Below are 25,627 nucleotides of genomic sequence, written 5' to 3' on the forward strand. Positions count from 1 at the left end.
GGGGGGGAGGGCGCGCGGGGAGGGGGGGCGGGGGAGGCGGAGCGTTTCTGCGGCAACCGTGCGTCACGGCGCCGCGCAGGCGTCCTTAGCTCAGCAGCAGCGCGCGCGCGCGCGCGCCCCGCGGGCGGCCGTTAGCCGCGCGGAAGGGGAGGGGGGCGAGGGGAGAAGAGGGAGGCGCGAGCCTTTCCCGCCTTCCGCGCGCGCCCCGTCCTCGCCCCTCAGCGCGCCGCGCGCCCCCTCAGCCCGCCCTGAGGCGACGCGGCCCCGCCGCCGCCGCCCCGCACCCCTCGGTGCCCACCGCCACCGCCGGGGGACGTGCAGCTCCAGCTGTTTGGTCACTAACTTCTCCGAGTCCCTCTCCTTTACCGTTTTTTTTTTTTTTTTTGCGGGGGGGGGGGTGGGAAAGATGGGGAACGTTAAACCACGGTGAGCGTGAACGCAAGGAGCTGGTGGCTAGTTGGAGCCTGCGGTCAGATAATGGGAACGTCTCTGATTGACTGGTTCGTGAGCGCAGCCGGGCTGTGTTGTGCTGGCACGTAGTGATTTACTGCATTTGCAAGTCCTCATTCAGTTTCAGCGCTACTTAAGAGCTCCAGCGATCTGGGCTACGCGTATCAATAAGGATAACACCAAATACTTATTAGAAGACGACAATTACAGAAACCTTCTATGTGATCTATGCTCTATTTAAATACCTGGGGCCACAGCCAGGAAAAAGAGGTAGAGATTTACTACTTCGTCACTAGAATCATACACAGCAAAGATTACCTTTATTTGATTGGAAAAATAAAGCCCCATACCTTTAGCATCACCCTGCTCAAGCACAGTTAACTGCAACGTGGAGCCTTTCTGTGGACATCCCTGCACCTCTTCCATCGCATCCCAGCCTAAGGCCGTGGCTGTTTACCTTTCACTGTTTGACACCAGTTTGCCCTGTATTAACTAAGCTTCATCTCCTTCTCAAGCTGCTATCTAAATAAAAATAAAATTAAGATGAGGTTAAGCTTTTTCTCAAAGAGAGATTAATTGAAATCTGGCTGTCAACACCTGCCTGGCAAAGAAAAAGGACAAGGAACTGTTCAAAGCGCAGCCAAGCAACTTGGCTGATGATACCATGTAAAGCGTCCATGCTTACACAGCCTCGTTACGAACCAAGCAATACCTTTATTATGTTCGGCCTCAAAAGGAAAACTAATAATTAACTTAATACCACATTTATTTTTAGATAGTACTGTAAGAGTGCACATCACCTTACAAACATAAAATGACAGAGCCCTGCCACAAGGAGTTTACAATTGAACTTTGACAGATACAATACAGAACAGAAAAATAGCAGGAACAAGAGGAGGTAGGGGAGGCTAATCCCAGCTGGCTGAAAGGAGGGGGGCATTCTGAAAGCAAGAATTGCTCCAAGAATAAAGAGCAAGTGACAGAGGAGTTGGGCACAGGGGAGCGATGAGCAGCAGTAGGAAGGATGACAGCATGCGGCACAGGACACTGAGAAAAGCAGATCACGCAAAGACGGGCAAAACACCAAAGGCAGAAAAAATCAAGGTCCTCTGGGGTTTATAATTAACATGTGAGAATGCATCTACATAGTACATCATTGCTTCAGCTATTTCCAGAGAAGATAAAGGTTATGAAATATAATCAGAAGTGTCTGTTTTTACAGGCCCTTCCCATCAGGAATACCAGTGTAATATTAGCTTGCATTATGAATACTTTGCACTTCTAAACTGGGAAGTAGGGAATACCAAAAGCCTTGCAGATAAATTAAAAAAAAAAAAAGGGAAAAGTAACAGAAAAGTTGTAGTTTCGAGATTCCATTCTTTGCCCTTATAGAGTATCTGCTTCATATTTTGTAGCATATTTTCCAAATTCATCAGCTTGTCAAGAGGGAAACCTCCTACTTAAAACATTTTAGTGATTTACTGTTTTAGTTAAAATCTCATTATCCTACAATTTTCCTCTATAGACAGAGCATGAAGAGGCCAGGCTTTGCTGTGGGAGTTAAACATTTCAATCACTGCAATAGCACTCTCAGCAAGATTTGCTTGTTTTTTGCAGACATATGTGTCCAATTATAATAAAGTTACAAGACTCTTAGTAGGCAAAACACCATAGATTTTCTTCTGCTACTCTTGATAGCATCATTACATTAGTGCTATAAAGATTGTGTTGATGGGTCTTAGATACTGACATCTCAGTTAAAAAAAAAAAACAAACACTCTCACCGCCCCTTCCTCACTCAATCTTCTCTAAATAAAGACACTTATTAAATGCGTGTGAGAGCGCTCTGTAGAAACTAGGAGCAGTTACTCCAGAAGGTGCAATCACCTTTTTACAGTAGCATCGTTGAGACTGAGTGCTCCTACAAAGAGCAAGGACTCACACAAATCAGGTTTCTGTTTAATTACATTCAGTTAGGGATGCTTCTACTGAAGAAATGAGTTCTTTCCCACAGCTGCCTCCCAGCACTTCTAACATAGGTGGGGGAGAAAGAGGAGAGAGAAGGAGCATTGAAAAAAAAAAAACAAAAAAACCACACTTTACAAGTTCTATTATTTAGAAATTATGAAACCAGTTAAACACATTGGCCTGTATTTTAATTATACAGGTAAATGCATTATTGATTTAATTAATGTGGCTCTCTAGCCTTTGGTAGCCCATTTATTTTTTCCACTAGGTGGCTCATGCACGTAGAAGAGTACATCAAGAATTTTCTTCACCCTGCAGCATCTGGCTGGAAAGTAGAAATGCTGTATTCCATTCCAGATTTAAGTAATCTATGATTATGTTTCCATAAGTATCAGAGAACAAGGCAAACTGCCCATGGACAGTCATGTTTAACAGGATTGTCTTGACAATGTTTTTTCTGCACCATACAAGACAATATTCATGGGAGGTTGAAGCCAGAATACTATAGTTGTCCTTTCAGGGGCCCACCTCTGCATAAGATGCAGTGTTTAAGTAATTATGCCACAATCAGAGTATATGCACATTGTGCATGCACTTAACAGCTGTGATAGATAAATCCAAGATTGCCTTTAAAATTAGTCTAGCCCACAACCATTAGAGTAAAATGAACCCTACAAGATCAGGCCAGCATTCCACCTAGCCCAGTAATATTTCCTCCATCATATAGTAACATATTCTTAAAGAGACAGAGCACATGGAAAAGTAATCATTCCTTGGCATACCTTTCCGATTTACAGCAACTTTAAATTGCCCTGAATTAGTGGATGTATCTAACCATCGCTTAACCAGCCCCTTTAAAAAAAAAAAATTCCATTTATACTTTTGCTCCCCACAACATCCTGCAGCAAGCAATTCCACAGCTTGACTTTGCACTGCATGAGAAAACACTCCTGTTTGTCCATTTAAACCCTGACAACTGAAGCTTCATTGTGTGTCTATCAGTCCGTGTGACTGCAAGCCAAAGGCATGCTTTACTCTGAATTTGCAAAGGGAGCCTGAAACTCTGACTCAAAGGCATATGCTCTTCTCCTTACAGAAGACCAGCAGCTTCTAAACGCTGTGGCACATCAGAGACACTAATCACATTTATCCAGTATTTTAGCAGATAAAACTGGATTGGAGAATATTCCTAATATAGGACAGGACTGGGGAACTGTGGTAGGGAGGTTGATGGCAGGAATAAAAGGGTGTTGTCCATTTAATTTAGTTAACTAAGTTCTCCATTAATTTAGCTGTGCACACTTCAAAGGCAACAGCATCTCCACTGTACCTTCAGGAAAATATGCCATTCAGAGTGTATTCCACTATTTTGCAGAGACATTCATACCAGGGATTCAAGTGGCAGAATGGAAGATACCATGTTCAATATTTTGAAATCAAGGTGGAAGTGATGCCGAATTAGCACAAGGTCCTCAAACCGTGTCTGCATTTTCAGATATTGTGAATCTGAGGACTGTGGCTCAGACACCCACCTCTCGGGAATTTTACTAAAAAAACAAACAACAACAAAAAACTTTCTCATGTCACACATCTTGCAGCAGGAGTAGGAAAGTTCTTTTAAAAACATTTAGAAGTAGCAAGTATAGCAATATGGAACACAGAAATCTGCAAAAAGCCCTCTGGAAATACAGGAAAGTTGAACTACTGCTAGTGGATCTCTAGACACATACTTGAGACAATTGCAAATGAGCGTGAAACCAAAGCAGAACAGTGCCTCCCTAATTATTGCTTGACACAAGGGGAAAAAATGCTGGGAAGGTCAGTAAATCCTCACCAAAACTATAAAGGCAAAACGAAAGTTTTAGAACAACATCATGTTGACAGCAGGCGATAAGGCTGTCTTGGAACAAACACATTTAATAAAGGCAACACATTAAAAAAAAAATCCACAAAAATACTCAGTGGCAAGTCATTTTAAAACGAGTGACTGAAGACTAAACGGTATCATGGAGTGTAGTAGCATCTGAACTGCCCGCAGGAGCTGTCTGAAGAGAGTGACTCGAGATGGCGCTGCTGTCCCACAAAGCTGCCTAGTCACTGTGTCCTGGCAAGGGCACCAGCAAGCAGCTCCTCAGGGTTTCCGACAGCCAGCAATTTCTCCCGAGGCTCTGGGCAAGAGGTTGCCAAGCTTGTGATTTAGGACAGTGAAGACCTGGCTGGGCTGAGCATCTGCATGTCTCAAGCCATCAGTATAGGAGTTAACGCTCAGGTTTCAGGTAATTTCTCACCAGCAGGTCCAGGTGCACTGATGTTTCTGACGCCCAACTTGGAGTTCATGAGACAGTGATTAAGTCTTATATTTTTCCAACCAGACATGAAGTTTAAAGACCTACCTGCTGCCAAGCTTTGCAGAAAATGCAGAAGTTGGCAGTTCAGAAAGCACCACCACTACATCTTGATAACCTTTTTTTTTCCCCCCCTCCTCCAACCTTCCTGCTGCCACTAGCTCAGCCCAGCCCAGCCCAGCCCAGCCGCTGCTGCACACCTGCTGGTGATGTTCATCCTCAATGCGGCACAGTCCTGCTCAGAGCAGGTCCAAACAGTGCAGTGCTTAATGCTCGTTACAAGGGTACGGAGGCTGAGCTATTGACCTCATCGAGAAGGTTAAGGGGAGAAACATCTACTCAGACAAGACCTAGGAAAACCAATATAAAAATAAGCAGGTCAAGAATTCCCTTTGTATTCCTTCCATGGCAAACAGACCCTGGGGCACCTTTACCCACATGTATTGCTCTAAGTCAGCTTCACCATACAATCAATCACCATGTACTCTGTCCAGACAGAGCATAGACATCGGAGAAGGCTCGTAATATAGCCAAACCAGCAGCTTTTTGGTCAGTAACAGTACAGCTGGTGATCAGCAGCTTAGGGGTTATTATCAGAACGTAAATAGGCTATGGCTAAAGGAGGAATTACGTTGCCACATTGCCCTGACATGCGTTCACAGGATCCAGTTACCAGATGCAAGGAGTGTTCTGCACTCTTGATTCGACAGCAAGTCAGCTCACAGCACATGAATACCAAGGTGTGTGGAGCCCCAGAACCCACATTTGAGAAGCTTCTCCACCTTACTAAGTACAAGCTGCTGCTCCTCTCCCAGGGTCATTTCAGAGGGAGGAGGCAGCAAAAGGCAACAAGTCTCAAAGCACTTCATCGGTAAACAAGATCCAATTCCTATCTGAAAGGTTCAGGATTGCAGACCGTTTACAACATGTACAGATGGTTTACAGGCCAGGAAGAAGAGGAATCCAGGCCTTTGCAGGCTTGGGATAGGACCAAGCAGTCTATTAGGCTCTTCATTTCAGTGTGGAAGGCAGATCCATTGCTCACAGTCTGTGCCATATGTAATAATAAAGGATTTGGGAGTTGTCAACACCAGCAGCCAGCGTCTAGCAATATACTGAAGTTCTGCTCATACACATAGGAAGAAATCCCCTTCCCTGCCTCAGTAACAGTCTGGGATATGCCTGGACAGACAGTAAAACCACTGGGTCCAGCTACCTATCAAGCAGAAAGGCCACTGCCAAACCTAAGGGAAGGGAGGAGAGCGCAGCTTGCATCTGAGACAACGTCAGCCAACGTCGGGGGAAGAAGCGGGGAAAAAAGCTTCAGTGTGTTACATTTGCAAACTCGGATTACAGTCTTTCTTCCCTCTTCCCCCATCCCTGCAATTCCTTCTCTCCCCAGTCCTCAGAGCAGAGACTCTGCTGCTGGAGAGCATGACCAGGGAATAATTTAAGACACAATAACCGTGTAGCCGTTATAAAAAGGAAAAATGTCCCATGTTCTGGAGTAAGGAGTGGGAGGTCTCTTCCTGCTGTATATCTGAGGAAAGCTCAGTCATGCTGTATGGCATTTCCTCCAGTGATGAGGAAAGACTGGCAGAGCCAGGAAAGAAATAACCTGGCTTACACCACAGGTAGAGCCCACAGATGTGGCAGGAACCTGTACAGGGGAAGTTGTATTCAAAGCACCAGTTTAAACAAAGGCTTCCTCATTAGGTGTGCCATTGATTTTGAGGAAGAGTTTGGCATCATCGTTCTTCTGTTTTCTTTCTCTCTCTAGTCTGCGTCTGTAGCAGACCAGATAGATGGGAAGGCAGAAGCCCAGGAAGCTCACACCGAGCAAGCCAACGTTCACCTGCAGGAACAAAGACGAAACAAAATTAGGCAGGCTAGGAAGACGACAACCTAGTCATGCGTGCTGAAGCGTCAGAACCCTGCCCATATCTCTCAGCTACAGGCAATCCAGGTGACGCCCTGTTCAGTGTATTGGCAACAGCTGCTGCTGTATTTTTATTTATATTCCTGTGACCAGAGCACCATGTGTATAAAATAAATGCTGCAAGAGTTTGTTGTTCTGGATCATGGCCGAAGGAATCTCATTTCACAAAACAAGCAGGCCTGTTACAGCCCTTGCTATGACAGGCTACAGCCAGTCTACAAGACTGACATTTCTCAACCTCAGAGGCAGGAGATGGAGCAGTTTAAGCTGTAGTTCTTTTACACCACCACTGCCGATTGCAGAAAGAGCCTAAGGTTGCTGGAATGCAGGTGTGGGCACGTGTAGCCTACTCTCGCTCTCCTCAAGACCACGGGTGTCATGACTGTAATGAGCTGCCCAGGCAGATTCTCATCCAGACACCACACCACACTAGCCCTCAATAGTCATTTGGCTTTCCTGACAACATCAGCAAACCTGAATTTACTGATATTTAGAGCTAGTAGATCAAAGGAGATTTTATAATACTTACCACACAGAACCCGTTCACAGGAAGCACTCCAGCAGCCTTCTCCCTTCCTCCCTTTTCCATATACCGTCAGAGGGGTTAACGGCATTCCCTCCCAGGGCCTCAGTACTTACACAGAAAAGGTGGTTCTTGACAACACCAAGGGAAGAGCAGACTGAGGAGCATGTAAAATTTGCTGTCTGTAACTGAGGCTCGTGCAAAGGAGCCCCCTTATTTTCAAAGAAATCAGACAAAACTATCTTCACTACCAACCTTGCACATCACATTTGAGGAAGACTTACCCAGAGAGGGTCTCCCTCCAAAGGTCCCGTCAATGCCATAAACAGAGGCTGCTGCAGAAGAGCAAAAAGGGCGCTGACCAAAGACTGCAACCCTGTCAAGCTGCCAAACTGAGTAGAGGGGTATCTGTCATCAGAGAAAGCAGCAGAATTATTATGTGTCACCTTGACTGTTCACAACACCCAGATCAGATTACATTCCCAATAGACTAACGCAACAGAGCACAGTCCCAAGAGAGGCACAGTACGAAGAACTTTGCTCCTGGACTTCTGTGCAACTCCCTCTTACTCTAGGGTTTTTAGTCATACCTGGCATTTAGCACAGTGCTCTCTAGAATAGAATGAAGCTGATGATGGGGCCAGAGGCCTCATCTCCAGACTATTCTCATGATGAACTTTAAAACTTAAGTGTCAGATCCAGCACTTGGTACAGCTGCAAAACAAAACTCTGCAATAACATGCGACAGGTTGAAATGCTTATACAGCTACTGCTCCTAATGCAAAGGGAGAACGTTGATATTTACTAGTTAAAAGGCCTCTTTATCCAGATGACAGACAGCACTTGCGGCTGAGCAATCATTTTCATCTGGCCATAACAATTTGCTCCCTTTAGCAGGGAGTGAAACCTGCACAACAGGTTAGCACGTTATCCTTTTTAGAGGACAAGTCTGATCCTATGTCAAATTAAACAATACTGTTGATTGGAAACTGCTGAATACCAGATTCTATTGATAGAAAAATAAGTCTCAGAAACAGTCCACCATCTTTCTCTTCATGACTGAGCAGTGTTTAAAAAGGGTCAGGTTAAACTAAGCTCAGAAAAGGAGAATTGGACCAAGTTTGAATATTCAAAGAAAAGTCACATTCAAACCAAAAATACCTCAGTCCAGGAAGTTCCAGACAGAATTAATTTACAAGCAAGCTGAAAAGTACAGCAACAGGCATTTACCTTGCCTAGGACAAAAGTTTTTGCTTCTAGCTGCCATAGAACCAAAAGTTCATGCATTTTTGAAGCCAAGTCTTAGATGGGTTTTCTAGCTTGGACTCTCCAGACACTAAGACCAAAACCTTTGATAGAAAGGTCAACAGCTTCTTTCTTTTTCCCTGACCCACAGGCCAGCGAATCAAAACATTGCTTAATAAGGAAGAGAGCATTTAGATTAATCTATTGATAACTTTGATAAGTTGGAAACAGGATAGATGATCCATCTTGGGAAAGGGAATAGGCTTCCTTAATAGTATCTTGAGCAATGCTTTACCAGTGTAATTTCAGAGCAGACCAGTAGCAATGTATTCCATTAATGTTCATGTTTTATGTGGACGCATGCATATAGCTACTTACTGTAGGACAAAAAGAGCCTTGCATTTCTACTACATAACTTTAATGTTGTCCCCTGAGGCTCACATATAGCTGTGCCCGTCTTACTGCAGTAGCTACGCCAAAGGAGTTAGCTGTAGGCCCAAACAACAAAAGCATCAGCTAGGACTTCCGTCCAGCTACTGTCACATCCAGCCCTGACTGAGAAAAGCAGGTCACTTCAGTTTTTCCCCTCTGTCCATGAAGATTTAACTTCCTGAGCTCCCTCTCACCTCAAGAAATTATCAACCCAGACAGGATCACCTGGCCAGTCATACACTACAAATAAGCAGAGACTTACACAGCCGCATAGAGGCCCCCCACAGCTGAGTGGATGAATCCTCTCACAATTGTGTGCAAAATGAAGGAAAGGATCTGGAAAGAGAAGCAGAAAGTGTCAGGTGCCAGATACCATCTAGACATGCCAGACCCCAACACACGACCGTTGCTAAAAGCTGTTCTCCTTTCTAGCACCAAGGCCGGCTTGAGGAGCCCAGAGCCAAAACCTAAAGATCAGCACAAGGAAAGACAAACTGTTCTCATTTCTAAAAGCAGAGCATTTCCTTGCTTTGAGAAGGCTAGCATGCAGTGCCCACTGAGGTTAACCACACACAAGACCTATCTGATTCACAGCTGGCACTGTTGCAAAAAAAAAAAAAAGTGCCCAGCAACCCTGGCCAGGGTCATAATGCTTTTTTATTGAGCTCTTTGCCAATTCAGTTAATTTTCCACAGGTTATTGCAGACAATACACAAGCATGAGCAAACTACATCATCAAGGCATGTTCAGCTATAGAGTAAAAATCACTAAATTTCTCTGACAAAGACAGGTGGTGCCACAGAACAAATATTTTAACAGATTTATAATCCCACAGGTATCAGTGGGCGTAGTTCAGGGTAGCATTTGGTGCAAAATAACTTGCTGTCATGCACCCTACTGCAAATTTTCTGACAGTCAGCAGCTTAAATCAGGCCCAGGTTAAACACACAGGCACTACTGAGAGGACCTTCGTAGGGAAGTATTTGTGGCTACAGAGCTCAGATGCAGAAACTCAGTATGAAAAAATTGCAAGTCAACTCTGTCGTTTTAACTATAGCTACTTCTTTAGGTTCTCTTAAGAGGAGATGTAAGCTGTACTGTACTATTTGCTTTAACAGCACAAAACTCTTAGCAGTGCCAAAAAACCCTCCCGCCATCAGTTGGCTCTGCTGGCGTGCAGGACCTCCCTGCGCTGTCTGGCCACTTCACCCGGACGCTTGCTGCCAGCCCCTCCAGCACATCCATCCATTCGACCTATTCACCTGCAACGGTAGGTTAGGAATAAGACAGGTGACTCCAAATCCAACTAGCAGGAGATTTGTGAACGCAAAGGCATTGGTGGCATTGGTGATTTTCTGGATCTGACGATCACGTTTTTTCTTTTTCTTGTCACTTCTGGAAAGATAGCAACAACTGTATTACAAAAAAGCACTTCCAGCAGCTACCACAACTCACAGCAGGGTTTTCCACATCCCGCATCAGCCCCATCTAAACCAGTTAGGCTAGAGGCTTGCCTGGTGAGATGGCGGAATCTCCACCAACCAAAGTTGAGAAAAGGCCGAGCAATTATGTCAGTGTGGTTACTCGTACTGTTAGGCTAGAAGGACAGCCTGAGTCTCCCCTGCCACTATTTAATTTTGTTCTTCTTGACTGACCTTAGTGGACATGGAAAGGAGTTTGGTCCTTTCCTCTTTGCAGTTACAAAGCGAAGACTTCAAGCTTTCTTTTCTATACTAAAAAAACAATTTTTCAGTCTTTCCTCCCAAATCGTGTGTGTTTTCTAGACCTCTGTTCACTGCCTTCCTCTGGACTTCCAGTTAGTCAACATTTTTCTGAAACGGCAGTCTCAAAGCTGGATACGCAATACCAGTTCAGCCCTCAACGCCACAAAGAGGTGTGGATTAGGTCACAAGTCATATACTGGGATACATAAAGATGCTGTATTTGTTGGCTTTTTGCCCCATCAGGATTGCTCTAAATCACTTTACAACGTTTGATATTGTGCAGAGCAGGGGGGGCCTGCTACATGGCTGCACGTCCCATGGGGTGCACACTACGCACTGCTCGGCATTGCTCTCCTCGTTCTCTTCTGAGGCATCATCACACTCTTTCAGTCGCCAATCCATGATGTACCCGATCACGGGTGCTGTCAGCAAGCACAGCAGCTGCAACACCCCAAAAATGGAAGTGTAGAGACTCACTGCAGGGAAAGGGAGAAAAAAAAGTACATCAGTCCAAGTGGTACCCTAGCAGCTACAGAACAAAGGACAGCAAAGAGACAGTTCTTCCCCACCAATCATTTCTCTCACTAAGAGCCCAGATCCCATGTATTCACAGGCTATCCAGCAGCGCTGAAGGAGCTGAGACACCAAAGCCCCATTTCATCAGTTAGCTTCTCAGAGGCAGACCATTACAGTAGGCTTCCTGGGCTTGCTGCTTGGAAAATGCTAGTGCAGCATCAGGATGGGTGAAGCAAGCATCAGCCCAACAGCACCTAGGTCTCCAGGGATGGCACCCCAGCAAATGCTCAGTGCCAGTAAGGTTTCCCACAGCTAGGAGCAACATGAAAAATTCTTCAGTCTGATGAAAATTCCCCACATATTAAAGATAGACGTGTCTACGTGGATCATTATGGGACAGCTGATGCATGCAGACTTGGAGGAAACTCTCCCCTCCTATTACTAGACGGTTCCCCTCACCCTGCAATGCTTTTTCCACTTCCTCGCTACAACCTGCATGATGGATTTGCAGGCATCACGGAAGAGCTGGTGAGTCAGCATACCACAGCTCTGAGAAAAAGATGCAATTCTGAAACTGCCCATCTCAGCACAGAGCGCTCACAAGTTACAGCGCCGTAAGCAAAACATAACCAAAAATAATTTAGTTTGTCCCTCCCTACACATCTCTAGAGCTATCCCAAAGCAATACAGATATAAGCTATAGCAAAATTAATCTGATAACTGCGAGAAGTTTCCAACAAACCTTCCCTCCCTACACGGTCGCAGCAAACCCCAGCAGGGCTCCCTTGTCATGTCAGGCATGGCCCTGGATGATACGTTCCTGGCTCCAGTCACTAGCCAGAAAGCTAAGAGGAACTTCCAGCTCTTATCTCCAAACTCCCGTTCCTGCCCCCATTGCCACCACACAGGCGAGCCCTGAAGCGGCCCCACATCTCGTCTCATAGCAGCTGCTGTAGCCAAGAGACAGGTGGTATTACCCTCTGCAAACACTCCTGGAGCTGATTTGCTGTTGTCTGGTTATTTTTTAAATAGAGAGTAAGAAACTAGCCACATTGTCAATGTTGCTTCTTCATGCTACTCCGAACACTTAGTCTTGGGCTCTAAACACTGGGAACAGAAGCCAACTCGAAGGGAAGAAGGAAGTTCATGGGGAGAGCAAGGGAAGGGAAAGAAAGGAGAGAGCGTAGCTGCTGCAGGAACAGAGTCTCTTGGCTTGTCTATTATTTTAAAAGCCATTTTTCTTTCCTCAGGATGAAGAACAACAATATCTAGTAAACACCAGCAGGTTCAGTAGAGGTCCTGAGAGAACAAACAGCAAAGGGGTGCAAGCATGGGCACAGCCCTACACGCTCCCTGTCCACACATCATCATCTCAGACCTGGAACTGCCCTGGAACAAGGACCATGCACAGCTGAGGTTTCCAGCGCACCTCGATTCCACCCAGTTCTCCAAGTATTGCCAGATTTAGTAGCAAGGTGTTAATTTGAGAGACCTGGTCAAATTTCAAATCCCAAACACAACAGGTAGGAAGACAGAGGAGAGGTGCTGACAACATGATTATGCAGTCATTTGGACTGTTATTGAACTCCTTAACTTCTCCCCCATCTCAGGAGGGTTTTCAGAAGATAAGCAGCCATGGGCTGACTGCTTTTTCTGTCTCTAGGTTTCACGGCTGGTCTAAGTCGCTGTAGCATGCACAGGAAGCAGGACTACTGAGAAGGACACAGTGCCTGACAAAAACTTAAAAGAGTCTACTCTCTCCGTTATTTTCCCCACATCCTTCTCTCCTGTTCTGCTCCTAGATATCTTTAAGTTTTCTTTGACACTAACTTTACTTGCAAGAATGACTCCGTTCTCTTCTTCCCTTGCCCGGCACTCCTGAGAGCAGTTGCAGGTGGAGCTCTCTAAGCTCACGTACATGTAAAAACCAGCAAGAACTAAGGCACCCAAGGGAGTAGTGTCCCATCCTCTCCTGATCCCCCTGGATTAGATTTTTAGAGATCTGCACACTTCTTGGAACTCTTCACGCAGCCCGACACTGCTGCCACCAGATAATACTACTGTTTTGCTGATGCCATGGAAACACCAAGGCACTGCAAGCCCAGCCCAGGCTGCATTAAGGAGGAGGGAAAGAGGCAAAAAGAAAAAAGAAAGGAAGTAATCTCAAAAGTGGCACAGAAAAATGATATACCCAAGGGGCATAACCCCTTTCTTAACGCAGAGCTTGATCTAAAAAGTATAAGCAGCATATGTATTTAACATTAAGCCTAAATACCAAAGAGGAGAAGAAAAATAAAAGGAAGAAAAAAAGGAGTGAGAAAAATAACTAAAGTAAGCCAGGGTAAAAAGAAAGGGACAAAAAATCAGAAGGAAAGAGTTACAAGGTAAGCAGAAAACTGAGCTGTGCTGGGAAAGGTAGGCAGCATGAAGTTTGTCCTGTTTACTATTTAATGTCTAAATTAGCTCTTGAGCCAGGAGATAAAGAGCCAAATGCTGCAGGCTGTCAAAGGCTCAAGAAACAAAGCAATTCAGGGAATGCCAGGGCACTTGGAGTTTCCTGAGTTTCCTTCCCTCCCCCAGAGCTCACTCCTGCTTTCCGAGGAGTGCCTCTTGATTTATCAGCTTCACGCAATCCAGATTCAACAAGTTCAAACTGGATCTTACTACAAAGGACAAAAAAAATGGGCTAAGTATTGTTTTGCAATCCTGGGTATTTTCAACAGCAGTAAACTAATGTACTCTTTCCTGTTTGCTCCATGTACTGAATCAGTGCTATAAATACAGACAAGTCCAGCGCAGTGGCTGCCCCTGAGTCTCTCCAGCACACACCAAGCTGCACAAAACAGCAATGACTTCACCCTTCCCACCCCCGCTGCTGGGCCAAGACACCTAGTCCAACCATTAGTCATGAGAGTCAGCTGCTCTGTACTTTGCGCTTGCTTAGGATAAGCAAAGCAAATACCTGATGAAATAGGTTTTCCAATGAAAAAAAATCATCACAGTCTGTCCCGAGAGGTTACTCGCAACAACCCATCTGGGGAAATAACATGCAATAGTATTTAACAAACACTGTGCTAAAATTAGCTTGACATTCAAGTGTCTGCCTCGCTGCCCCTCTGTCCTGGGCCAGTTCCAGCTCTGCTAGACCCCACCAGCAGCTGTCAGCTGCACCTTGGCACTGGCAGTTGCCAAACACCGTGTATCTGCTGAGTAATCGGGCATGCCGGCTTCCTGCAAGGACTAAGGCTGGGTCAGGTCCCAGTTCCAAGGAAACAGATAGAAGTGTTCAGGTTACCCTACCTTGATCTTCATCTCCAGACAGAAACCCAAGAATGGTATTCATGGCCCCCATGTAGAAGATGAGCCTCAGCTGAGTGACACACATGGTGATAAGGCTGAGCAACAAGATAGGACTGAAGACGCTCTTCATGAAGGAGGGAGAAGCTGCAGAAGGAATAATAACGTCTCTGAAGAAGGCAACATCTCATCATAAACGGGCACGATTTCAGAATAAGCTTTGGCCTCTGGGTTAGCTGGCCTTCTAGCTAGTTGTACCAACACTGCACACCGGTGACAACTCCAAGGAGTTCACAGTTCGCAACCACTGGGTGCATTACAAACTTCCTTCATGAATGGCTAGAAATACTTAGAGTTCGGCTACTCGTAACTGGGGAGAGGGGAGCAGGAAGGAAGTCTCACTTAATTCTACGGATAAAAGCAAAAAGCCTTTTGCTTTCGCCATACTCCTGTCTAAGGAGGACTTGGTCATGATGGCAGCAGCGTACCTAAGAGACGCTGTCCTTCTGTAGCAGTACCAGTTATGCATGCTGTACTCCTCACCGCAGGCAGCAACATACGGTGTATTTAGGCAAGCATACAAGGGCAGGACTCTCTATATAACTGAACCTGTATTTAAAGAATGGTGGCTGGCATGCAGCCCTGGCAAGACATGGATCATGTATCACATGGTATCTCATATAAGCAGGTCTGAAGCACAACAAAGGTGCCATTGGCCTGCTGCCAGCACAAGCATCCCTCAGGTACCCAGGGAACCACACCTGTGTTGTCAGGCTGGCACTTCACTTCCAGGTCCACCGTGGACAGACAGAGCTTGTTATTCTCTTGCAAGGCTGTCAGCTCTTTGGGGCCCTTCATAGAGCTTCCCACACTGAGACGGCGCCCCACAGTTGTCACTTGCTTGTAAAACTGCTTCCCAGTGATTTTGTGGTCAAATCCCAGCCAGCTGAACTTAATTTTCACCCTGTTGGGCAGTAAAGAGAATGAGAGCTGCAACAGAGGGTGGGGAAATCAGAGATAGCAGAGTTGTAGGAGTCAGAAAGGCAACAGGTGGATTCAGGCACTGGTTTTCATCTACAACCCCACAAGTGGTCTGAGACCCACAGCACAGAGACACACTTCCCTTGGGCCAGTTTGGCACAGGTCAATACAGAAACTCTTATTGCTAATGGCAGATTATTTTCCTTCACAAATCCTACACTCTGGATGGCTCAGCCTTCCAGAGGTATTCACCAGTCAAGATATAAAGCTAGTGACATATATAAACCGCCAACCCAAGAAGAAACGTCAACGATTAACAACAGGCAAAAGAGTTCCTTGCCCATACCTCTAAACTAGCTGTGCTGGCACTTTCTAGAGGAGTAAGGATGGGATAAACCTTCAGCACCAGTCTAGATGACACTTACGTATAGTCCATGTCCTCTGGACCTGGGAAAGGCTCCAGGGGCCAGTTGAAGAAACAGTTGAGGAAAACTAATCCTGCACAGCTTGCCCAGACAAGCAGAATAAGGATGAAGGAGACCCCAAAGTCATATATAACCTGCAAATCACAAGAGAATATTGTTATTTGCTATCAGAACAGAAAGAAATTTCAATATGCTTTGGATGAGTTTTAGAATGAAGTTGTGGGAAAGAGCAGTGTGCGGCATTATAAAAAACAGTAACAGAGCTCTGTGACATGCAGGCTCAGTAAGAGATGCATATGCCCATCTTTAATAACGGTGATAGCACCAACAACAGGACCTCCAGCAGGAAGTGGCATGCAGCTGTATCGCTAACCACTGCCATCAAGGCTTTTTCATCTAAAACCTACTCTTTGGAAAGGCAACAGAGACTGCCCTGCGCACTTGAGAAAGGCCTACTGTAACTGTATGCTAACTACAATAACTCTGCAGTGAAACATCATGTGTCCAGAACTAGCTAGAGTTCTACAAAAGCAGCCCTACTGGCTGTCTTCTGTCCCTGCAACTGTTTTCTAACTCTGAACAGCATTCAAAGCCAAACAGCTGTGACAATTGCACAGATTAAAAATAAATGAAGTCTTACAGTCAACTTGGGGAACTTGGTAGAGTAAAAAAAAAAAAAAAAAAAGCAGCCTTTCATAAAGGAAATGTTTAAAAAACAAAAACAAAAAAAACCTTAAACTTAACACCTTCAAAATTTTAAGGTCTATTAACAAACAGACCATTCTCTTTACGGTATTTGTTAAGTACTTGAGGCAGTCATGTGGGAAGTCTGCAACAGACAGGAACCGAATCTTGCAAATGCACTTCTCTAACAAGTGCTTTGACAAACAGTCCCTCTTTTTTTCCCACATTATTGCCAAATAGTGCAAAATCCCAGCACACCAGTCCCAGTCATGAATCATGATCCCACAGCCTCACCTTGATTCCTGGAAAAGTAACAGCAGAGGAAGCATAGGAGCCAATCATCAGAGCAATGAACGTGGAACGAAGATCACCAAACATGTTGGGCAGCTGGGGAAAGAAAAATTGGTTGCAACACACTGTGGCCAAGGGAAGGGAAAGAAAGGGAACAAAAGGGAAGGAAGCTCTCTTGAGAAGATCCCGGCATTCAGGATTGAGACACCTCTGGACACCAGAAGCTGCAGAAACCGATTTTATTCAAGGATTATAAGGATTATTTAGTCCTTCATGATAGCGCTCTGAGATCCAAGAGCTGCAGGCTGCGTTGGTGTCTCTACCGCCAGGCAGCATCTACAATCCGAGATGTACGTGCATAACAGCGTTGCTTCTTTCCAGACTGACCACATAATCCACATTCATTACCTTTAGCACAGCCATGTTTGTCCTGCATTGCACCTGCCCCGTTCTTTCTTTGCTAGTCCCTTTCCCCAAGCCTGCAGCTTTTTAAGCTACCAGAAGTGAACAAGTTTCCATCACTGCCTAAGGGCCTGCAAGCTGGAAATTACAGGGAGAGCATTAAGTCATAGGCTACAGAGATCTCAGCCCATGCTCCTGAAGGTGAGCGATGGGCAGAAACACAGCTTCAGGCAGATAGATTTCCCTCCCACCTCCTCTTCCACCTCACTCCCTCCCCAAATTCACTTTGCTATCAGTACCACGTCAGCCTCAGAGCAGGGCACTGCAGGTGCCTAGAAGGACTGAAAGCATAACCACCATTTTATCTGCTTATAGATGTTGAACAAAATGATTTGGAAAACATTAGATGGAATCTGAGCAAACAAATGCTCTCTTCAGATTCCCCTTTCACTACTGGAAAACAAATCCATCTTTCCCAGGAGTGGCATTTAAGGCAAGCAAATCTGGCTTGTGTCACGGCAGGATCAGGGTGTTTACAATACAAGTATTCCTATGCAGGAACACTCTAGGATCCATCTGGCTGTTTATCATCCCTCCGTCTCACTGCGGAGCTTTATGCAGTGCAGCCTCCAGGTCCTCAGATAACCCCAGCCAGGGAACAGCAGCAACGACGTGCAGAGCCTGATGCTGCTGGAGATCCCTGAGCGGACGCTGGACTGAGGCAGAAAACGCTGTGCTCTTCTGCGACAAGGATCCCCACACCCATCCCCAGATCCCTGCATCTGGGAGAGCTGCCAACGGGCTGCTTTCAGGAGCTGCAGACAGGAAACAGCAAAGGATCCAAAGGTCTGTTACCAGGCACAAAATCTCTCCTTGGAGGCAGTGGCCTAAATATGCATCCCAGAAAATAGTATCTGCAGAGTAAAATATCTGCAGGCTGCAAAGAGCCTGGTCACTGCTGCCAGGCATGGCATTTGTTTAATCTCAAATACCCCAAACCCTAATGTTATCCCCAGAAACGATAACAAACAGCTGCTGCTGGGGAGCTCGGTGCAGGGCAAAAACTCCACAAATACAGCTGCTTCTTGGCTCAGGCTGTTTTTCCCCAGAGTCACAGAGATCACAATAAGCCTTTCTCATCTAGCAGACAAGCAACTCCCAGGTGGAGCCTCTTGCACCACGGGTTATTAGAGACTTAGAGCAGGCCTGAAAACAAACAGTCATGTTCAGAGGAAACCCAAATCTGCTTCTGTCTGCGCTGGGACAGGAGTCCTAGAAAGGCTCAAGATTTCCTAAAATCCTATTTGGAACCAAGCAAGTGGCCGGATGAAAAACAAACACACACAAGCCACCCAAAAAAACACCCACCAAAACTGGACAGAGGAGATGCACTGGATTGGATAAGATCTTAAGAGGCAACTGTAACCATTGAGCACTTGGGGAAGAAAAGTCTGAGAATACCTGAAGGAGCAGAAAGGGAAAAATAATCCAGATCTAGAAAGAAAACCTCTGAGACTGCAAGTGCCACCACTGGTGATGCCGGTGTAGGTCTCTTCTGAAGACCAGCTAGTAAAATCATGCAGAATATTTACTAACCTATTTGTCTGTCAAGCTGTCTTTACAGTGGCGAGCGCTGGAAAAAATAAGAACCACAGAGACAAACAAGCAGAACAAGTAGGCTCTTTGTTTTTCTACCACCAAAAAGGTCTGATCCGCAGTCTAGTTTTATCCCTACAGGCCAGAAAGGCCTCCCAGTAATTTCTGCCTGTACTAGTATGGTATTCTCAATCCCAGAAGACTTAAAACGAGAGAAAGTCCCAGCACTTCGAGCTGCTTAAAGGCCAATAATACTCAACATACAATTAACTTTATGTCTTGCCTGAAAAGATACCAACTCATGTAACTTTTCTACACCATAACTTTCTTCTTGGAGTCCCTTTCTGCAGGTATGCCATTCCAAACTGATAAAATCATCTCCTAGTTTTCTCTTGCAGATGATTGTCTCCTCATCTGCCCTATAGCGAGTTTTCAAGACCTTCAATGATTCTTAACGTTTTTTAGTCTCTCCCTGGAGATAGTCCCCACTCTGCCAAATGAGAAAAGGAAAACCCATGCATGAACTAGCTATCTTTGCCTTTTTTGTTTGTTTTTACATCTTTATGACACTTAGAAACAGTAGGAAATAACTTTAAAGTGACAAACGATAGCACACTAATAATATCAAATCCAGTCTCCTCCTTCTTGCAAAGACTGTTTGAGAGAACTGTGGAGAAAAAAAAAAAACAAGGAACTGAGAACTAGAACTGGAGAATAGTATTTTTATTGAAGCTAAACTTTGTTTTCCCTATCAGGAGGTATATTTGGGCATTATATAGGCACTAAAAATACGTTCTCCAGGAAAACCTCAAACTGCCTCATTTGTCCAAGGCATGTGGAAGATGCTGTTCCCATCCTCCAACAAACAAAAGATCAGAGCCCTAAATACTCCTAAGATTTCCAAGCAGAAAGGATCCCCTACACAAAGATCCCTCCCCACCCCCCCCAAATTAAAGGGTGCTGTATGTAGTGGAGAATAAGAGCAAAGCAGCTGCAATTCTTTGAAAGGAAAACAGGACAGGAAAACAATCTATAAAAGGCTCTTTGTCGTAATTTATCACACATGTTTATTTCTTTGCATGAAATAATTTAGGAGCAGAATCAGCATCAAATTTTTCTGTTGCTGTCAGAGTCACCAACACAGATCTGTTTCCATTTCCAATCTTCACTTAAATTGGCTAAGACCAAGTCATGTGCCAGAAACCTCCCCTCTGCATTTCCACAACAGGCACAGCCTGACCTTGTTCCCAGAACCGAGACCACCACCACTTGCTTGCTCTCCAAGCCGCAACACCAGGCGCCCAGCAAAGGCAGCTCGCTCTGGCTCTGCAGCTAGCCTCTGGCTTTCATTAAATCCTGGGGCTTGTTACCGAAAAAGGCTTCAAACCCCGGAGGCAAAGCTTCACCGAGTGCAGGCTCCCAGGCTGCTTCCTCTCGGAGATGCCGTTCGTCTCCTTCCCTGGCCCTTGCCCAGGGGCTGCGGGTCCCTGCAACAGGCTTTGCTCACTGGACACGGGTGAGCCAGGAGGTTTTGGCACCCAACACAGCACCCAAGCCACAGCACTGACAGCACCCTAAATCTATACGTTGCGGAGTCTCCTTTCACAGTCATCCTGCTAAGAAATAGCCACTCTAACCAGCCTGGGGTGGCACAGGACCAGCTCACGCACCAGTGGGTTTGACCCATTTCCTGACGTGCTGCAGGTTGCTTGCAGCTGGCAGGGGAAGGAAGTCACCTTGCTTTGATTTGCGCGCACACATGGCAGTCAGTGCCTGTGTCAGCCAGAACAAACTTGCTTGGCACAAGAAGTTGATTAATGTTCACAGGCTGTGCGCAATGAGTGTCCTTAAAAAGGTCTTCCAGGCTCCCCTTCCAGCGTACGCTTCAGCCTCACCTTCCAGGCACAGCACAGCCTGTGTGCAAGCCACACTGCCCTGGGCCTGCAAGCCACGGACCTGCCATCCCCATCTCTCTCCTTCTGGCCCATGGAGACAGCCGGAAGGGACCCACGCCACTCGTAGGCTTGAGTCCTCAAGGGACCATGTCATCACAGAAGATGGCTCTTAAGAAACCAACTGTGGGCTCCCTGGCTTGCAGGCAGAACCATGCAAGGACAAAGTAATAAGGTGCCAATGGGTAAGATATATCTGCTTTTAACAGTCCCTGGTTACAGCTACTCAGTGATTCAGGTGACGCGCTCCCCTCCCACTTCAGACTATTTTTAATCACATTCACATGCCTCAGGTACTGAAATGCCTCTGTGCAGCTCTGCTTGGAGGCACAAGCAACATCTGCACCTGGATTTGAGGCACAGGCCTGAAGCCATCTCCGCTCTTCATGAAACACTACTGCCAGGAGATAGGCTCTGCCTGGGACCTCCGTGTGCAAACTAACAGCGTTGCTACTTGCTTCATACCTCCTCAAAGCTTAGATCTTTTCTTGGAAGATTTGACCTTCCTGCAGCAGCCGTGCTTCCGCAGTGCTGTGGAACTGGCCCACTAATGAGGACACTAATAGGCTCTGTTTATTTCTTCTTCTGCTAAAAGCCACAATGCTGCACATCCAGTATTTCCTTGCCCTCCCTCCCACTATCTCTGGTGGCTTTGAAATAGTCTGTGTCCCCAGAGTAATCACCCAGACACAAAATAATCAGTGCTGGTAGGATCAGGATGGGAGTCTTCTCCTCTACCCCACAGCAGCTCTTACACGTTCTTCTTTTCCTTACTTTTATTTGAAGCATGGCAGGACAACATTTACCCCATAGTTCTTTGGGACTATGGCCAAGGCTTCCAGAAAGGGATGTTACATACAAATGAGACCCCCAACATCTACACAGAGTTTTGAAAGAGATCTGTAAACCCAGCCTCGGTCAAATTTCGGTCTCAGGAGTTCAGCCAGTGCCTAACTCACATTAAATCAGAAACAACCTTAACAGAAAGTTTAACTTTAACAGCAAGTTCCACTTCAGCAGCAAGTTCAAGGTGATGGATAAAGTTTTCAACCCAGACCAAGAAACATCAGTGTTTCCTAGACTGTTTTCTGGGAGATTTTCCACTCAGCCCTGTTTCAGCCACGTTGACAAGGATCAGGATAACGAGACAGAAAACAAAGCAGCTACTTGGAGAACGATATTGCTTCTATCTCCAGGCAACAAGAACCCCAAAATGCACAAAGCCAGCTGACAGCCACTGACTGATGCTTGCAATCAATGGACTAACTCAACAGATCTAAGCAGTCTATGCAGATGGAGCTGGGTGCATTCAACAACTCAGCATTTCTAAGAAAACCTGGAAGGCACTTATGAGAGCAGAAGCTTTTGTGCCCAAGAACAACCAACCATTCTCCTGGGGAGAGACGCGATACAGTCACGTGCAGAGAGAAGCGGGCTGTATTAGTTCTCCCTGCCCCAAACAATCCTGGGGCTGTTAATCTCATCAGCAGCCCAGCAGTTAGTCGGCACTTATAAAAAGCTGGTCCTATCTGGCTGCAAGGGGTTTGTGCCCTGCTGGTTCTTTCTTCAGTATGTGAAAGCTAAATCCAGTGCAAACACATGTGCAACCTGCCCCTGTCCTGTCCCAGATAGCTGAGCACTGTGCATACAGGCACACAGCAATTTGAGTTCAACACAAAAACACTTTTCACCTTCACCTGAGATGCAGGTAGCAAGGCACAGACCAAACCCCACAACTTAGAATAACCAGCTAGTATTCAGTCTTTTAGATATAAGAGTGCACCCGATTTTTTATCTGCACCCAAATAAAAACACGTGCTACTCAAGCCACAGGCAAAAGATCCACTTTGTTCTTTCCTGATAGCCCAGCTCGCAGCCATAGTGAGGGATAAAGTAGAGTCACGTAATCATTCTTCACTTACCGTAAGCGATGTGAAGGTCATGCACATCCCACCAAAGCCATTCAGAGCCAGCGCAATGAATATCAGCACAGACAGAGCTGCAACGATAAGAAAAGCCCAAGAACACTTACTGTGGTGAAGAGGGAGAAGAAACCCTAGAGCCCTCCAGGTTTTGGTCCTGACACGTGAAGCCTCAGTGAACCAACACCCTCAGAAAGTGCCGCGTTGCACCTGGCTCAGATCATCCAGCCACACACCGATCGCCCCGGTCACACAGTGAGGAAGGACATGGGCTCTGCCCTGAGGCAGCAGCCAGGATGGGATCTTCTCGCTCCAGGACGGATAGGTCTCTTTTCTCTAATGAAGTCTTGCTGAGGCAGCTTGTCTGAATGGATCTTAAAGGCCGATCTACTTTCAAGAACCAATTTTAAAATTGCCACCTCACTATCTGGTCTTGAGGAGCAAGCTCCATCCATCCCTGGACCTGGAAGAACTGATTACATACTGCGTGCAATTACCTATTTCCTAACTCTGAGGAAGCTATGAACTTGTTTGGAATTACTCATTTATGGCACCTGGCCCTGCCCAAAAGCAAAACTGAGACCTGGCTATCTCAGACGCAGAGCACAGAAAGGGCCAAGCACTTACGGTTGCAAAAACATCCCTCCCCAGAGCCACTGAACTCAAAGGCCAGGACATGCTTGACTTGTGTCCCCAGCATGACCCTGGTACAGCACTGGAAAGGTTACAGTCAGAGCACGCAGCTCTGTGCAGGTTTATCTGCGTCTCAGAACCGAGCCTCTCGGCAGCACAGCAGTCCCAAAACCTTTCCAATTCAGCACAGAAAGGCATACTTACAGTCTGGGTTACTGGCACCATATGCAATCAGCACACAGGACACAGCAAAGCAGGCACTGAAACAGAATTGAAGCCATGAGTCTTTTCCTGACAGCCTTAGGTACACAAAATGACACATGCCTCTACCTCAGCCCTGGGCTAAACAACCACCGCACAATTTGTATGAAGGGAGGAACACTGGAAGTCTGGAAAGAAAAATCTAGGGAAATACCCAGATGTTATAGATAAACTTTGCACAAGGGCTGAAGAGCCAACCTTTCCTCCCACTACTCTGACGTGGCTCTTGCTGGACCCAAATTCCCTACTGGTTTTGACGCACAGAGGTTTGCCAGCCCTCGCCGGGAGGTGACCAGAAACAGCAGCAGCCCTCGCCCTGACGCACAGCTGTGGCCATAGCACTGACGGCCTTCCCCAGTCCCCTCTCAGAAAGGGTCTGAGTCACAGGGACTTGCCCTGTTCTCCCCGCTCTGCCTACAGGACAGTTTGGTTTCTGGTTCAGTTCAGGGAATTGAAAACTTAGCAGAGCTGGGGCCTGGTGTGCCCCCAAAGTCACTAATCCCTACACGCTGTGGCAGAAGCTGCTGACAACTTTTTATTTGGGGGCAGAAATCAACACACAGCACTACGCAGCAAAGAAGGAACCTGGAAAAGGCGAGCAGAACGCGTTTGTCCCAGAGCCAACTCCCCAGCTCTGGCAAACTGTGATGTAATATCTTGGTTTTATGTCCCTTAGGACACAGCTCCAAGCTCAAGGAAAAAAGCTACCCTCCGTGACTCACAAATGACGCTGCTCTTCCTCCAGGCTTCATCTGGCCAGGGAGCACAGAGGGAAGCTGGAGAGCTGAAATTTGGACTCTGAGTCCCAGGCCCATCCCTCAGGGAGCGACTTATTGTGCAGCCTGATGCTGGCTGAAGTCATCCAAGAGCTGCTCCAGGGCACCGCGTGTGGCTGGCAGCTCTTGGCCAATCTCAAGCCCAGCTCTTGCTCCCAAGTCCACCTGGGCACTGAGGACACCAACCTGCCAAGCAGTCGCAGCTTGCGAGGGCCGTATTTGTCCATGACAATCCCCAGTGGCAGGGTGATAGCACTGAGCAAGAAGGACCCAATGGTGAAGGCTAAGTTCAGCATTTCGTCTTGAGCGTTGCAGGAAGGCCATTTGTTCTCTGAAGCCGTGCCGTTTTCTTGTTCGTGGCGGCCGGTGGAGTTTCCTACAGGGGGTAACAGAGGATCGTCATTGCCACATGTGGGGGTGGAGGTTGCGGCTACGTGGCAGGGAGAGAAGAAAAGCCCCGCACATAGGCTGCCACAACCTGCCAAGCACGCACCCATCACACCCCACTTTTGATTACAGCCAGCGAGAACTGGAGGAACCAGAGAACAAGAACAGCAGAAGAACAAGGAAAACATGGTCACTTCAGCTGGAACAGGAATAGGATTCCCAGACACCAAGAAACAAATCTCCCATGAAGCAGCAGCTGGGCAACAATCTCCCATTAAGGACAGAGATTCATTAATTTATAAAGTCAACTCTACAACAAGGCCCCTACAGTTATAGGGGCCTAAACCCAGTAGGACTGGAAGGGACTAATACAAAAACAAGGTATCCTCATCCAAGACCAGCATTTTCTCGTAGATCCATCCCCAAAGTAAACTAGAAGTGTTAACTACAGCCAAAGCATTTGTTTCGGGTCCAGACACGAGGCTGGCAGGGCCTGGCGTACAGCGACAGCTTTCTCAAACGACAAGCCTCCTACCCTCACTCTGGGCACCGCAAGGAGGGACAGGTTCACAGCAGCCACCCTGCTCTGACTGCACCAGTGCAGAAGATCCCTCCTAAATTTAACTACCCTGCTCCCCGGAGGGCAGTTACCTGCCTTCTCTGCTTATTTATGGATGCATGCATCTTTTTAACTTCTGCCCCATAACTAACATTTTCTATTCTTTCCAGGTTGGTTTAGGCCATACAGATCAATGATACCTCCAACTTTCTGTTCTTGCCTTTACACAAGGAACTCTACATGCAAACTCCCACGCAGGACAGAGCTCGGGTTGTGTAACAGACAAACAGGACAGTTCAAAAAAACCAGAAGGAAGTTC

At 46.4% G+C, this 25,627-nt stretch overlaps 1 protein-coding gene across 2 annotated transcripts in view; it reads right to left on the reverse strand.

The window, feature by feature from the left end:
• Window positions 1-743: 743 nt before the first annotated feature.
• The window catches only part of SLC43A2 (solute carrier family 43 member 2), a 34,107-nt gene continuing 9,223 nt past the window's right edge, over window positions 744-25,627 (reverse strand). For both annotated transcript variants that reach the window (XM_068909585.1, XM_009675905.2), the window contains 12 exons: window positions 24,549-24,738; window positions 23,530-23,585; window positions 22,693-22,769; window positions 16,824-16,916; window positions 15,846-15,979; window positions 15,201-15,403; window positions 14,443-14,586; window positions 10,964-11,102; window positions 10,165-10,297; window positions 9,165-9,238; window positions 7,510-7,633; window positions 744-6,618 (listed from right to left, as the gene is read on the reverse strand). In XM_068909585.1, coding sequence (XP_068765686.1) covers window positions 6,457-6,618; window positions 7,510-7,633; window positions 9,165-9,238; window positions 10,165-10,297; window positions 10,964-11,102; window positions 14,443-14,586; window positions 15,201-15,403; window positions 15,846-15,979; window positions 16,824-16,916; window positions 22,693-22,769; window positions 23,530-23,585; window positions 24,549-24,738 — 1,529 coding nt within the window. In that variant the 3' untranslated portion in view covers window positions 744-6,456. The remainder of the gene's footprint in view (window positions 6,619-7,509; window positions 7,634-9,164; window positions 9,239-10,164; window positions 10,298-10,963; window positions 11,103-14,442; window positions 14,587-15,200; window positions 15,404-15,845; window positions 15,980-16,823; window positions 16,917-22,692; window positions 22,770-23,529; window positions 23,586-24,548; window positions 24,739-25,627) is intronic.

This window comes from Struthio camelus, chromosome 16 (genome assembly GCF_040807025.1).
Source record: "Struthio camelus isolate bStrCam1 chromosome 16, bStrCam1.hap1, whole genome shotgun sequence".
Classification (NCBI taxonomy): Eukaryota; Metazoa; Chordata; class Aves; order Struthioniformes; family Struthionidae; genus Struthio; species Struthio camelus.